This window comes from Phalaenopsis equestris, unplaced genomic scaffold (assembly GCF_001263595.1).
Source record: "Phalaenopsis equestris unplaced genomic scaffold, ASM126359v1 Scaffold213678, whole genome shotgun sequence".
In the NCBI taxonomy this organism is placed as follows: domain Eukaryota; kingdom Viridiplantae; phylum Streptophyta; class Magnoliopsida; order Asparagales; family Orchidaceae; genus Phalaenopsis; species Phalaenopsis equestris.
The window spans coordinates 368,250-383,605 of record NW_018232507.1 but is presented as its reverse complement, the minus strand read 5'-3'; the positions used below and the strand labels follow the sequence as shown (position 1 = coordinate 383,605).

At 33.1% G+C, this 15,356-nt stretch overlaps 1 protein-coding gene across 1 annotated transcript in view; it reads left to right on the top strand.

The window, feature by feature from the left end:
- LOC110036987 (piezo-type mechanosensitive ion channel homolog) overlaps positions 1-15,356 on the top strand; it is a 116,956-nt gene that overhangs the window by 15,906 nt on the left and 85,694 nt on the right. The window contains exon 7 of the mRNA XM_020741550.1: positions 8,760-8,875. Coding sequence (XP_020597209.1) covers positions 8,760-8,875 — 116 coding nt within the window. The remainder of the gene's footprint in view (positions 1-8,759; positions 8,876-15,356) is intronic.

The window sequence follows — 15,356 nt, the reverse complement described above, 5'->3', positions numbered from 1 at the left end:
ATTCTTCTCAAAACCTTATTTCAAAATATGGATAATGATAAAAAAGAGTACTCAAAATTCTTGTGAAGGATACAACAAAACACGAATTTCATATATAAAAACAAGTTTACAAAATAAAGAAATAAAAGAACATAACTTATCTCACAATCCTTCCCAAGCAAATTCCTGAAAGTTCTCTTCAAGCACCTTCTCTCTTTACAAGCACTCTCAATTATCTCACATTCCCTCTCCTCTTACAATCCTTGAATAAAATCTCAAAGCCCTTGACTTTCTCTCTCTGTCTTGCCTTCTTCAAGCTCTCTCCCTAATAAAATCTCAAAGCCCTTGACTTTCTCTCTCTGTCTTGCCTTCTTCAAGCTCTCTCCCTAATAAAATCTCAAAGCCCTTGACTTTCTCTCTCTGTCTTGCCTTCTTCAAGCTCTCTCCCTCGCGCCTCTCTTTAGCTCTTTTACTCCACACACATGCCCTAGACTTCCCTCTCTTTTATTAGAGGCTGTCTCCCTCCAAATTGAATTCAAAATTCAATCCAAAATTATATCTAAAAGTCAACTCTTTTGAATTCAAAAGACATGTCTATTGATCCAAGAGACATATCTCTTCATAAAAGAACATTTTGAAGTGTTTAGATACATTGAATCACTTCATGGGGTGTTTAGAACAAGTATCCCTTTCGAAATTTGCGCAAAATTCTTCCCGTACCCCCTTAATCCACAAAAAATTTTGTCTGGTGTTTTAGGCGCAAATTTGCTTAAGACTGCGCTGTTCTGGGTTTTGATGCTTTAGACGCCAAATCTGACGCTTCAGGCGCCAACTTTCTATAAAATGGCGCTTCAGGCATCAGTTTTCTGTAAAATGACGGTTCAGGCGTCAGAATATCAAAATTTGCTATTTTGGCTCCAAATTTCGTCATTTTTGTTATTTTTATTCCAAATACCTAAAATTGATATACCTACAATAAAAACATAAAAATACTCTTCTTTAAAGTGAAATATCACAAAAAATAAGCATAAAATGTATACTTAAATCAACACATTATTTTGGTGTATCAAGGATGAAAATATTATTTATCGACACTAGATTAACAATTATCTTTTGCTTTTTTAGGCTGCAGGTAGTTCTAGCCTGACGATGTAATCGACTTGTGGACAATTCAATTTATATAATATTTAAATGCAATGCCAAAACAAATACATTCTTTATAACATCAATACTTTTGATCGCTAAATAAACATCTATTTGCTCATATGCATGATAAATCATGAACTTTGAATGATACAATTTAAATGTTCATTTGTCAGTTACTTGTATTGGTCAAGAATTGCCCTCTTTTGATTGTCTTGCAGAAAATTTATAATTGACTGTCAGGCTTTATATGAGTAGATTTCCTATGGTTGTCTACGGAATCGTTCGGGAATGATAAATTTGAGTCTACCCTGAGCTTGAATTCTTACGGTCCACGCTTCAATTTTCCACATGTGCCACCCAATCTGCTTTATATACTTCTGTTTTCTTTATGCTGTTATTCAATTCTTTGTACATATATGCATGATATATTTATAATACTAACTCTTGTGCATCAACAACAGACATGCCAACTACGTAAGTTTATCTTGTATTTACTGCATTTTACCATCTTTACTGCACATTCTATGTTTTTTACTGCACTTTTATTGTTCTTTCATTCCTGTATTTGCTTATAAAACTTGCAATGACTTTTAGGGTAGAGAACAGTAGACTAGTTGTTTAGGAGGTACACTGCGACGGGCCACCGACTAAACAAATTTGCATGCTCACACAGAAAACCCTAAACCCGGAGTCGCTACGTTGCGAAGCTCGGAGCAATCTTGGTGGGCAAGGCAGACAAGTGCAGAATCATTTCAAGAGACTCAGCACATGAGTGGATCTACTCTAACTAAACCATTCCTTAGGTTTAAACAAACAACAATTCATAGAACTTCGAGGTAGCTCGCCCAGTGCGACGTAAATTCTTACACCTTCTTTAGGGCGCTTGTACAACTGTGTTGTGCAGTATAAATCCTAACTCGCCTTAGGCTCTGAGGTTGTCGTTCGGGACGACATAAACCCTTCTATCTCAACGAGTTATTTGTATTATCGATTTTTAAGCAAGTGTAAGTTTCAAATAATAAAATTGACAGAAATTAACACTTAAATAACATTGTCTCCAAAACGCAGCCGCACACTAAGATTGTTTGGGAAGTCACTGAGATTCTTCTCAGAATTCGTGACGTCCTCTACATTTTTCTTCTTTTGGACTCCTGAAATAACTGCTCCCATTTTGTTCTTTCCCACTTGATTTTTCGAGATCTACCATAAAAACTTAAATATTGAATTTTTGAAGACTAGTATATCTGATTATTATTGAGAGTTTTTTCAAGTGACCTCGGTCGTTTGAGATGTAATTAACTACTGGGGCTTGTCCTTATAAGGAACTTGAAACCAAGATAAAAATAAATCCTATTTAATCTTTTTATTAGATAAGGGAGCTTGTATGTCACAGACAAAAGGTTCATAGACTAAGCGAATGTCACAAATCTCTTAGTTTGCATGATTGAATACATCGCTGAGGGGTACACTTATCTTTCGGGAATGTTTATTATTCGTGGTATCAGACACAATTATGTAAACTATTAGACGAATGAGATCATTTGGTCTCATTTTTCAAAATTAAAGCACCTATTTTAATAATAAAAAATTATATACTTTTTATATTAAATTAAATTATTTTTTTTAACCATAAAAAAAAGTTGACCAACACTGATATACTTATTTCTATGGCATACAAAAACCTTAGAAGCATGAAGACATCATAAGAAAATGAAGTCATTTCTAAATGTTACTAATTTGCGATAAGAGAGCTGAGAAATTGCACAAAGCTTGTGCATATGTTATGGGACTAACAACTTCTCTTGATGTTTTGTGTCGAAGGCTTGTCCACTTGCTTCTTATAGTAATCATGCAAAAAATTGTCTCATTAGCGGCTTTAAGGATTAAGATATGTTTTGAGCATGAATATCAATGTCGTGCACCCTCTGCTAATTTTTTCTTGTATTGATAATGGATTAATGATTAGAGATCATGTTATTTATATCCTTTGTTACCTAATTGCATTTAAATTTTTTCTGGTATTAGCGACTTGATACTTTTTATATTAGTGGCCGTTTGAAGACTCAATGCTCTTGCTATTTTTTTCATCTTGATATTAGAATCACTGAGTTTGATGCAATCTCTATTAACTGAAGAGATGAGAACCTCTTTAGTTTTGAATTTCACCATGATGGTATTCGGATTAATGTAGATAGGATGATACAGATTTGCTTTTCATGTGTCAATTGTGGGCTTACAAAAGACACTTTACTTGATTTATTAGATACAACAAAAAAAGGCCTTAGAGATTCAGGAACAATCTACCGCTTTCTCATCTTGCAAGATAGGCATATAGGGTGTGATAACTCCCTTAAATAGTAAGGACATTATTCGGAGAGTGGCCAACTTTCTTATAACCATAAAAAGCAATAGCATTTCTACAGTATTTGACCAAGTGGCCCTTTTCTAAAAATTCGAAACATAAAATGGCATTTGTAGCATCTTCTGTGTGGTGAGGAGTTAGCATATTTGGAGGGTGTCTTCACGGTAAACAATACCAGTCATTTCTCTATTAGTAAAAGCAAAATTGTTTATCTAAGATTTCTTATTTTGACATACATTATTGGAGGTGTGTGCATATATATGTATATATATATATATATATATATATATACACACACACATGTATGCTTCACATTGATAATGAATGCTTGCACCCACATCTACTCTAACTCACAGAAAAGAGTAATGCTATAGATACGTGTGAAAGTTGTATGCTGTTGCATATAATAGCTCGCACAATTATATTGAAATCCAATTGAACAAACTTTCCTTGCTCTCTCCGGGCATCTTTGTTAATCCTTATGGGTTAGAGAAGAAGCCGAGATGATGAGAGAAAGTAATGTGGCTTGTATTGCAGTCACTTTGAAATTTAAACAATTGATCTGGACTAGAGCTTATTTCCTTGAGCCCTACAATTGTACATTCTTTTTCACGCAATGCCATAGCATAGTAGTATTCTGCATTTGGCGTTTTTTTGACAATTCATGCGATGTATATTGCAAAATACTTTGACAGGATGTGGGATTCACTTGCAATGCCTTCTACAATGGTCTTTTCTTAATCATAACTTATTTTTTCTTTTGTCCACAAGCTTTGACTATTAGTGCATGGATTCCATTTTTATCTGTTTGTTAGGTCACTCAAATGGGTTTTAAATTTTTATTATGATATTTTGTATAAGTTTTACTCTTCTCCACTTTCTCCTTTCTGCCCCAACTGTTTAAGTTGGCTGAATGGATTCTTCTTCAATCTACATTCATTCATGCTGAGCTACATATGGTGCCATCTTTAATTTGCATACGAGTCTTTTTTCCACTACTTAAGTTCTAACAATGTTAACTTTGGTTAGTCTTTTTTGATTCCTAATTTTTTATTATGCCATCTAAGCTTCTCATTAAGTACAAATATTTTTCTCAATGTTTTCTAATATAATTATCTCTCTCACTCTTTTAAATTCATATTAAAATTCTCATTTGTGCCGAAGCTAAATATTCTATGATTGATTTATTGCTCGTTTTAAAACTTCATATTGCATATATGTGTTATAATATTTACTATTCTCTATTTGTTATTCATGTAGGCATCCATTTAGCTAGTTACAACTTTTGATATTTATGGCTTCATCGATATTCCCATGCTTTTGTTCAATAGATCCAAGATACGTAACCTTATCTTTCTTCTCTATAACTTGATATTCTAGCAATATAGATTGAAAGTTTTCAATTTTCATCGAGTAAAAATACATGGTATGTTCTCAGTTCCTACTCTAAAACTCTTATATTATTTTATTCCCATTGTTTTAACCTTTCACTTCATAGGATGTTTCTCCTATTATTGCTTTCATATGCAAATAGTTTGTATCAATGTATCTAAGTATGTCTATAACTAGTTTAAATTGGACTAATTTAATGATGATTATTGATGCGATCTTAGTCAGTCAGTAACTATTATAACACTAATCATCGATCCATTTATATTTCAGCTATAAATCTCAAAATAATTTTGAGTCACGTAATATTAGATTTATTAGGTTTTTATAGCCGTTATTTATTAATTTCCCTTATTCTGCATTATGCAGTTCTCTTTTTATATTTATTATGTTTTTATTTCTTTGATTGCATTTTTATTTCTTTATTTGAGCTCATTGTAATTAAATTTGAATGCCACTCTTTGTATCAATGAGAAATATGTTGACTTGATCACCAATTCAACCTGATATCAAAACTATGACTCTAACCCTAGTGGGCCATCTTAGCCGCTAGCCACCTGCAGGTCTTCTTTCTGCCAATTTCCACGTATCTGCAGTTTTTAGATTTGCAGAATTCTTCCTGCTGTTTTTTCAAATATTTAGTTTTCCACAGATTTGTTGTTTTCTTTCTGCAATTTTTCATAATTAATTTGTCTGGAATCCTTACCTGTCGTGAAGTATTCGTGTCGGTGATTCTAGTAGCTGCTGGCTCCAATAAACAACTGGCCTTCCTTCTATTTACAGTTTTCTTTTGCCGTGGCATTACTAGATTTCATTGATTGATCAAAATGCTAACATCCCCTTTGGCTCCGTTGGAATTATGGTAGATTCCTCCCAACTCTGATCCACTTTCAGAAGTTTTTCTTGTTTCCACCGGAGGATCAACTCCAATTTCTACTCCCTTGCAGATCAGAGGATTGGAAACTAAAATGAATTTCTTATTCACAACCCATAAAATCTATTTTTCTTGGGTACTCCGCCACTCAAAAGGATTATAAAAAAATTTAATCCTACCAATAGTAAAATCTATGTGAGTGCTGATGTTTCCTTCTTTGAAAGTGTTCCCTATTTTCTAGCTTGGCCCCTAGTGAGGGGGAGCTTGGTTTCTTGAACCCGCTACCTCATTACAGGGCCTTTACTCCAATACCGGCGACATCCTCAACACGACCCCTCCGAATTAGGAGTCGAGGTCTCCGATTAAGCAAAAATTTTTCTGTGCGGACTCCTGACGTAGCTCTACGTGCGGCGCAGAGTATTCCTGAGTTATTTTCAGGTTATTTCTGGGTTATTTTCAGTAATTCGGAAATAACCAAGAAATAACCCGCGGTATTTATTTTTGGGTTATTTCTGGGTTATTTCAGGATTATTGAAAATAACCCAGAAATAAACTGAGAAAATAACCCAGAAATAAAAAATAAACTGAAAATAATTCAGGAATAACCTGCACCGCACGTAGAGGACGTAGATGTACGTCAGGTGTCAGGACAGAAAATGCGCGCCCGAGTAAGGTATGCAGTTAGACATGCACCCTATTTTTTATGGAAAAAATGTCTTTCTTCGCAGTTTATCGCTGACCTACAAAGCATTTGCTACTGCCCTGACAGAATGCAAGGTCCCAACTACTATTGAGATTGCTCTTGCTAATCCAGTCTAAAAAATGACAGTAATGAAAGAAATGAATAGCCTTCAGCGGAACCATACACGGGAAATCGTTGATCTTCCTCAGTGTAAGAAAGCTGTGGGGTGCTAATGGATTTTCAAAACCAAGCTCAACTCTGATGGATTCTTTGAAAGCAATAAGACACGGTTGGCCGCTAAAGGACACTCATGGACCTAGGAAGTTGACTATGAAGAGAGATTTGCTCTAGTGACTATTCGGGTCCTGTTGCCCCTTCCAGTGAATCTGGATTAACCTTTATGCCATCTAGATGTCAAGAATGCATTTTTGTATGGAGAGCTTACAAAAAAGGTATATGTCTCTTCCTCCTGACTTTGACTTTACTGCCTCCAGAGGGCAAATTGTGCAGGTTGTGAAACTCCCTCTTTGAGTAAAGTAGTTCCTAAGGGCTTGTTTCGACAAATTCACATAGGTGATTGTGGGCCATGGTTTTTCTTAGGCTGAATCATATCACACTTTTTTTGACATTCTTCCAATGACCAGGTAGCTATTCTTATTGTTTATGTTGATGATATTATTTTTCAAGGAAACCATCTTCCAACATTAGAAAGTTCTTTGAAATGAAAAAATTGGGTTCTCTTCGGTACTCTTTAGGCATGGAAGTGGCTTGATCATCTCGGACGTTTGCCTATCTGAGCGCAAATATGTTGTTAATCTCTTGACAGAGAACAATATTCTTCTGTGCAAACCAGTGGCTGTCCCTATGAATCCCAATGAAAAATTATCTGACTTTCTCAATGCCGTGTCGATCAAACAAGACTCACTACCAGCACCTTGCTACCAGCACCTTGTGAGGAAACTCATCTACCTCACTCATACTCGCCCCGACATATGCCACGCAGTTGGTATAGTAAGAGAATTCACGCGTGTCCCCCATGAGCATCATCTTCAAGCTATCCACTGGATTCTCCACTATTTAAAAGGTACACCGGACTCATGTTTGTTTTTCTTCGTCACAACTCTCGATCTATTGTTGTTTATACATGTGCTGATTGAGCCGGGTCGGTTCATGATCGACGTTCCACCTTGGGTTAATGCTATACTGTTTGGAGAAATATTGTCACATGGAAAAACAAAAACAACTGTGGTTGCCCGTAATAGTGCTGAAGTTGAATTCCAGTCCATATCCTTGGGGATCTATGGAGCTCTCTTGTTATGATTATGTTCCGTGAACTTCGTATGCAAATCTCCGTCCCGCAGCAGCTAATATGTGATAATAAGACCATTATCAGTATTGCTCATAATCCAGTTCAACATGATCATCGAAACATGTGGAGATTGGTAGACACTTCATTAAGAAAAATTGAGTCCGGGGAGATGTTTTTCTTTTATGCCCACCAGTGGTCAACTAGCAGATATCCTCACCAAAAATCTTTTTTGTTCTTTGTTTGATGACTTAAAATTCAAGTTGAACATGATTGACATCTATGTTTTAAATTGAGCAGGAGTATTATATTTATTAGATTTCCATAGTTGTTATTATTTATTAGTTCTCCTTATTTTGCATTATGTAGTTTTCTTTTTATATTTTTTCTGTTTTTATTTTTTGATTGTGTTTTTATTTCTTTTCTCATTTGAGTCCATTATAATTTGGTTTAGATACCCCTCTTCGTATCAATGAGAAATATGTTGCCCTGTTCACCAATTCACCACATATTTTATCCCATGTATTTTCCCAATTTGATTATTATATTACTTGATCAGATAGCTTGTCATTTCTCAAAATCTTTACGGACGTCTAAAATGGGAAGATCCTTTCTTTGCTCTTTGATAATTTTTCCTTGAGAAAGAAGGAGAACCTCATGATAGTTCTTCCGAGCTTAAAGCCCAATTGATTTGTGTAAATACTTGTAGATATTCAAATCTGGTAAAACTTGATGAATGTTTTTGCATTTTCCTTGCAATAGATACATGCATCTACTGCTGATGTTTATTTGAAAACCTTTTTTCTTATTGCTTAATTGGTATTTTTTTTTAATTGCATGTCTATATTTGATATCTGAAATCACTTGTCATCTCTTTTCCTTTTTTCTTCCTTATTCATATAATCTTTATTTGAAGGACTTTAATTTATTATTGATATTCACTCCGAATAGAAAAATCTATTTTCTCTTGATAGTGTCAATACCAAAGAAAAACAGATTTAACATTTATCTATTGTTGCAGTTGTCATCCATCAAGTGCAATTTGAATGAAATGGATTCTATTTTGAATGTGGAAGATAATGCTCATACTGAAAGACTTATTCCTTCGAGGCACTCTTTTTTTATTAGAGAGTTTCGGTGAGTATTGCTTTTCATTTTATGAATGGAGTTGTGGCAGCTTCTATGTTTTTTTTTAAAATTTATTTTTTTGCTATTTTCAGAATATGAACACGATTTTGTGATTTGATACCATCAAAACATTTATTCGATTGCTTTGCTTTCATCATATATATATATATATATATATTTATTTATTTATTTTTTTTTCTGGAAACCTGGTTCGCCTTGAATAATATATGCAATGATGGATACTGGAGTGTAGAGTTTTGGTGCTCATTCCCCCTCTAGCGGCAAGAATAAACAAAATATATTGGATATCAAGCATGTCAGCATTAGTTTTAAATGATCCAGAAAATTTTTTTTCCTTATTTTCTATTAAATGAAAATATGACACTCATTAGGATGCAATGGAGAAAAATGATTCATGTACCTGACTCCACTTAGTGGGATAAAAGTTTTGTTGTTGTTCCTTCATATATTCTATTAGAAACAATTACTCACCTCTGTTTTATTATTATTATTATTATTATTATTTTTTTTTTTTTTTGGAGTAATACAACCTTGCTTTCTGAACTTGTGCTTTTTTGGATTGTACTTAGGATGAAAAGAGGATTTTTTCATGATGGGCAGGATTTAGTTTCGTAGGTTTATTTATTTATTTATTTTTTGCTATTCAACATTTTTCCCAACTGTGTTATACCCTCTTAATAATTGTTAGTTAACTTAAAATTAGAATTTAGTATGTTTTTATGAGCACATTGGTAAACAAATGTTTTGATTCATAACTTCCGAGGGCTTAATGATCAATTTTAGTTACTCTTGAAACTGCGTTTGTCATATAAATTTCATTTATATGTAAATGACATTAAGAACTCATATAATTTGATTGAGTGGTTTAAGCAAGCCTTTAAATTTGTTCTTGTGAACTTATAGCCTAGCAAGTTGGACGTGCACCATGCGGTGACAAATGAAATACAAGCTTTTGACTAAATATATTATTAGTTTAGTGTGTTATCTATCGGTGAAAATACACTTGTTTAACTTTGAAAGTAAATAACTGAATATAATGCATGGCTGACCTTACATCTTTTTTCAGAAAAGGTTTCCTTTTGAATGCCTCATTGAGGATTTTCCCTTGACAGCTTAGTGACTTGCTCTGAATTCCTAATTTACGATCCGGCATTACCCTTTTAGCCTCTGTTGCCCATCCTATTATTATTCTAACCGATATCTTGATTCTTTCACATTGTCTAGGGACCCTAGATCGGTGACAATTTAATTGTAAAATTTTACTAAACGTTATCTTTTTTATATCATTAAACTTCTATCATATATATACTTTTAAATGCTTTATATTTTACAACAAATTATATGTTAAAACATATAGCAACAATCTGTCTGTACATTAAACCTGAAGGAGGAAATGTTCAAGATTCAACGTTTTAACGGGGTTTAATAATAAATATTTAAATTTATTTTATATAGTTGAAATATTAGAGTAATGATATATTAATATCATTTTTAACGATTTAAAAAATAATATTTTAAATTAAGATAAATTTTTTGAATATTTTGAATATTATTCTAAATAATAAATTTAAGACATGACATTCTCTCTGTTTTTAATCTAAATATCTTATTTCTGATAATCCGATCAAAATCAAAAGATTAAAATTAACGAAATTTGAATCAGTCGGTTCCTTAAAAACTGGGTTGCTTCGCCTTTTTAGTGGTTCAACCTTGGTTCGAACTGGTTTAGTCTCATTTCTGTGCAAAAATGGTCATGAGCTTGGTCTGAGCCGGTCAAACCTGTCAGTTCGGTTCGATTTTTAAAACCATGATAACAATTGCTTTAAAACCTGATCCTCATTTAGGATAGATTTTATGATCTCATCTTCCTAAAATAACTATTACTGTAATATCCGATGAGCTTAAAATCTCAACAGGATAAGCAAATTCCAAAATAAAATTCAAATATTCAATGAATGAAACTAATATGATACGGTAATCATGAAATGGATTTGAAAAAGCAAAATCAAATGTAGGTTACTCAAGCACTTAACATCTTATCAGTATAAAATGTTATTACCGGAATAGCCTAATAATACAAAGGCAATCTTATTGAAGAATATTTTAAAGTGATGTTCAATGTTCAGTCACGTGCACTCTGCTAGTAAAGCTTATAGGTACGAAGATAAGAAATTAATCTTTTCAAAATATTCATTTAGTTTTTAACTTGGAATACTTTATTTTAATTTTAGAATACACATTTAGTGGAATGTATTCGACTCACCACAAATCTTGGGATTAAAAATTTAGTTTGAAGGTTACATATTGAGGACTTTTGTCTTTACAAGGGTTATCTTTATTGTCATGTTTAGACAAGTCATTATAAGCATATCAACTTAAGGACACTTCTGTCTCATATTCACTTAGTATTATCTTCCAACCCAAATAGATTATCCTAACATTATAACTGAAGGACTCTTTTACATCCTTTTGGGTTTATTTTTGTCGCCTTACCTGTTTAGGGTGTGAACATCTAAGCTTGATAATTTTTTTGCTTTTATATAGGTTCTTCATCGTTACCCTATTTGTTTATGGTTTTATAAACATATTATTATCAAACTATCTCACATAAATGATATTTCTTATGCTCTTTTCATTTATATTGTTAGTCAGTTGAGTTCATATATCATTAATCTTTCACATGCAGTTTAATTATGTGCATTAATCTGTAGCTAATAAGGGTATGTTGTTCTGCTTCAGAATACATTTCAATAAAAATGTTAACATAATTCTAATTTATACTGTCACAATTTATAATGACACAATGACACTTAATCATTTAATCTTATTGGGTAGGACATAAATGTACACTTTACAATATGACAAACTTTTTAATGCATGATTTATGAGTTTAACTTACATATTGACATTTAGGAGTTTAACTTACATATTGACAGTTAGGAGTTTAACTTACATATTGACACAAGGTTTCCAATTAGTAAAGTAAAATTATTTTTCGAATTAGAAATTAAGTTTCTTACCATATTGACATTTAACTATGTGATAAATTTGCTTGATATGGTCAATTCGAAACTTTGATCTTCTGTAAATAATTTATGAAATACAAATTTGTCAATTTATAATTTTTTTTTAACTTCTCAACTTAAATACATTAAAAAAACCTCAAGTTAAACTTTTAATTTAAGCTTTAGAAAATTGATATTTAAAATTGAGGTATCTTTTATTTAGCGAGACTAGGACTAAGCTTCAAGTTGGATCGAGGTGTAAGCCTAAAAGTTGGATCGAGGTGTAAGCCTAGTAAGCCTAAAAAAAAAAAAAAGAATTAAATATTATTCATAGCAATGACAAAAACCATCAATATATTGATGGGATACTTACATACATACCACGATTCTTGTGTATTTATTTATCTAATGTCTAAAGTGATATTTACACTCATAATATCTTCAATTTCATAAATATATGCTTGAAATGTGTATTTAATTTTAAAAAGTTAGTAATGATGATACCTTATATGTGATGTTAAAGTTTTGGGTGTTGCATATGTAAATTTAAAAATTTAGGAGTTAACCATGTAAATGCAGAAATATTATGTTATGTATGTAAATGTCCCTGTATATATTTAGTTTATTATCAAAAAGCCAAATTATAAATCTCAATATTAAATGTTAATATAAAATGAAAAATTGAAATGCGATGAAAGTTAGCCTAGCCCTCACTTTTATCTTCTTTAGAAAATCAATAAATGTAATAATTTTATTATCATCTTATACTGTTTTATTGGCGTCTTCCAAATTTTCTTCAATTACTAAATTTTTTTTCTTACTCTCTATGGTAATTAACATTAGATCCATTATAACTCAAATTAAAATAAGAAATTAATATTGCAATTAAGTAATTGTGCTTATTTCTTGACTGTGAATGAGAGTTCACAAAGTGCCGAAAGCTCTGTAATCTCATAATTATTCTCATGTCTTGAAGCTTAAGAAGAATTCTCACTTGTGATTATTGCAAGAAAATCAGGTATCTCAAAGTTAAATGTTGGAAATTCTATGAAAAACCCACTGATTGAAAATCTGGACATGGAAGAGCAAGGTTAATGCTGTTACCACATTTGAAGGGTTGATTGATACATCCACCAAGGAACAACTAGAGATACTGAAAAAACTCTTTGGGCGTAATTCAAAACGACACACCAATCTCATGACACACTAAGGTAATATATCATTTTTCCATATTGCCATCAATGAGAGATTTAGATTTGGGTCATAGATTCAGGGGCTTTTGATCATATGATTGGAGACATTATTGCTCTAGTCAACTATCAAGAGATTATTACATCTATATCTATTAGACTTGCAGATAGATCACATTAAAAATTGTTAGAAAAAGAGATTTAGAATTCTCTCAAGATATTACTCTTTCCTCTTTTTTTATGTTTTGTAGTTGGACTGTAATTTAATTTCAATCAACAAGCTTGCTTTTGATATGAAGGGTCTGTTTGGGGTAGCTGCAACTTATCCAGCTTATCCAGATAAACAACTTATCTTGATGTGCTGACTGATTGTTTGGGGTAGTTGTTTCAATATAGTTGATTTGCAGTTGTTTGTGGATAAATGATCATTCCGCCTCTATTGAGTAATGTTGTTTATATCAGAACTGTCTTAGCAATATATTCGATATTGCAAAAACAGAAAACTAATACAAAATAGTAAAGACAAAAGTCGAAACAATCCTCACTTAAAAGTGAGTATCAAGATTGATAAAAAAACAAAAATAATTATTAAAATTACACTTAAAATTATGATAATATTAATTTTGTAATTGAGACGGAGTATGTCATGAGATACACTGTCCTCCAGGGATACCGTAGATCTCTGATTGATCACTATCGACAATGGAGTCTGACGGACTGTTCGCCCACCGGAAGAAATCACCTCTCCGGGACGCTCCACGGACAACTGTAGAACAGTCTCTCGTAACTGTGTGCCCGACGTAACGTCAGTAATGAAGTCTGTAGTCCACAATGACAGAACACACGTCGGGAGATCTTTGAAATCCTAAGCTTATTTTTCTTGAAAGATGCAGGAGAGAAAATATTAGACAACTCAGAAAATTAAACTAAAGAAGAAAATGTACAATAAAATGTAAATTACCGAAAACAGTATCGAATAAAAAAAGCATAAATTGGAAAAAAAATGTAGGTGGTGAGGTCTTAAAGAACCAAATACACCAACTGATGAGTCTGCACCACAGGAAGACAGTAGACCTTGTAAAAAATGAGTTCTTAGTTTCCTTCGAACCACGTGAAACCAATGTCCCGTGACACATGTGCATATCACTAAAAAAGGTCATCTAGTAGGTCTTTTAAACATGTGAGTAATATAAAATCGAAAGCACTAATGATACAATAGACATAAAAAAAATATAGAGTCTAGAAAGTAAAGATGAAACAACTAGTCGACATCCGACGATAACATCTGTGATCCTCTTTCTCAAAGCTACCATTTCCGCTGCACCTACACCATCCTAGGTGTCAAATTCCGGTGACTCCCTCTCTGCGAGTGGTATAGGCTGTCCGACATGAAATTCAAATGCTTCAGACGGGACCTGCCTCTGATCGTCGTCAGCCATATTGAAGTCTAGATCTGACCAAGAGCAATGCAGTCGTATATAGTTGTGGAGCGGCTTCTGGCCACCACAATATATATTTGTTTAGAAAACGAGTATGTCGGCATATCATGTTAGATGATCCATTTTTTCTCTCACAACCCAAATGTTATTTCAATCACATTGCGTATGGAGTGACATTTGTTAAACATTTCTTTTATTCCACGGGCAATACTGCTTGATCTCTCGAAATCTGGAATGTGATATTTGGTATCTGGAAATGACTTCAGATGCCCCCTCTGTAAATGATATCCAATATCGACCAAATAATATTTACATGTTCGGAAAACTATTATTTGTAACAATTGATAAAAATAGTAATGCGACATACAAATGAACGAACCTGGAGGCGGGTGAGAGAAGCGTTAGCTACTACTTTTTGTGGCATAAGCAAAAATCCGACTATTATGTGCACTACATTCCCATCCGACCATCACAAATGTGAAACACATGCTGAAGTCACATGCGACCATCACATTCTGTGTTGGTGAACCACACCAACCAATGTACGTGACCTTTTCATGATTGGGTAGTCGTGCATCCACATGGGTACCGTCAATGACACCAATACGGTTCTGTTAAAATAGTTAAATATGTTATTGCCAACAAACTAATTAGATTCAAATGTGAATGTAATGCGTGATGAAATTTACCTTGAAGAATGACATATACCGAGGGTTATTGACAATTTTTGCAGGAGTCGTTTCGAATGACGAATCCTCCGGTCTAATTATTTGTGCTGCTAAACTGAGAAGTGCTTTCAGACCTACGGAGAAATACAGACTGATTGTCTCAAAGG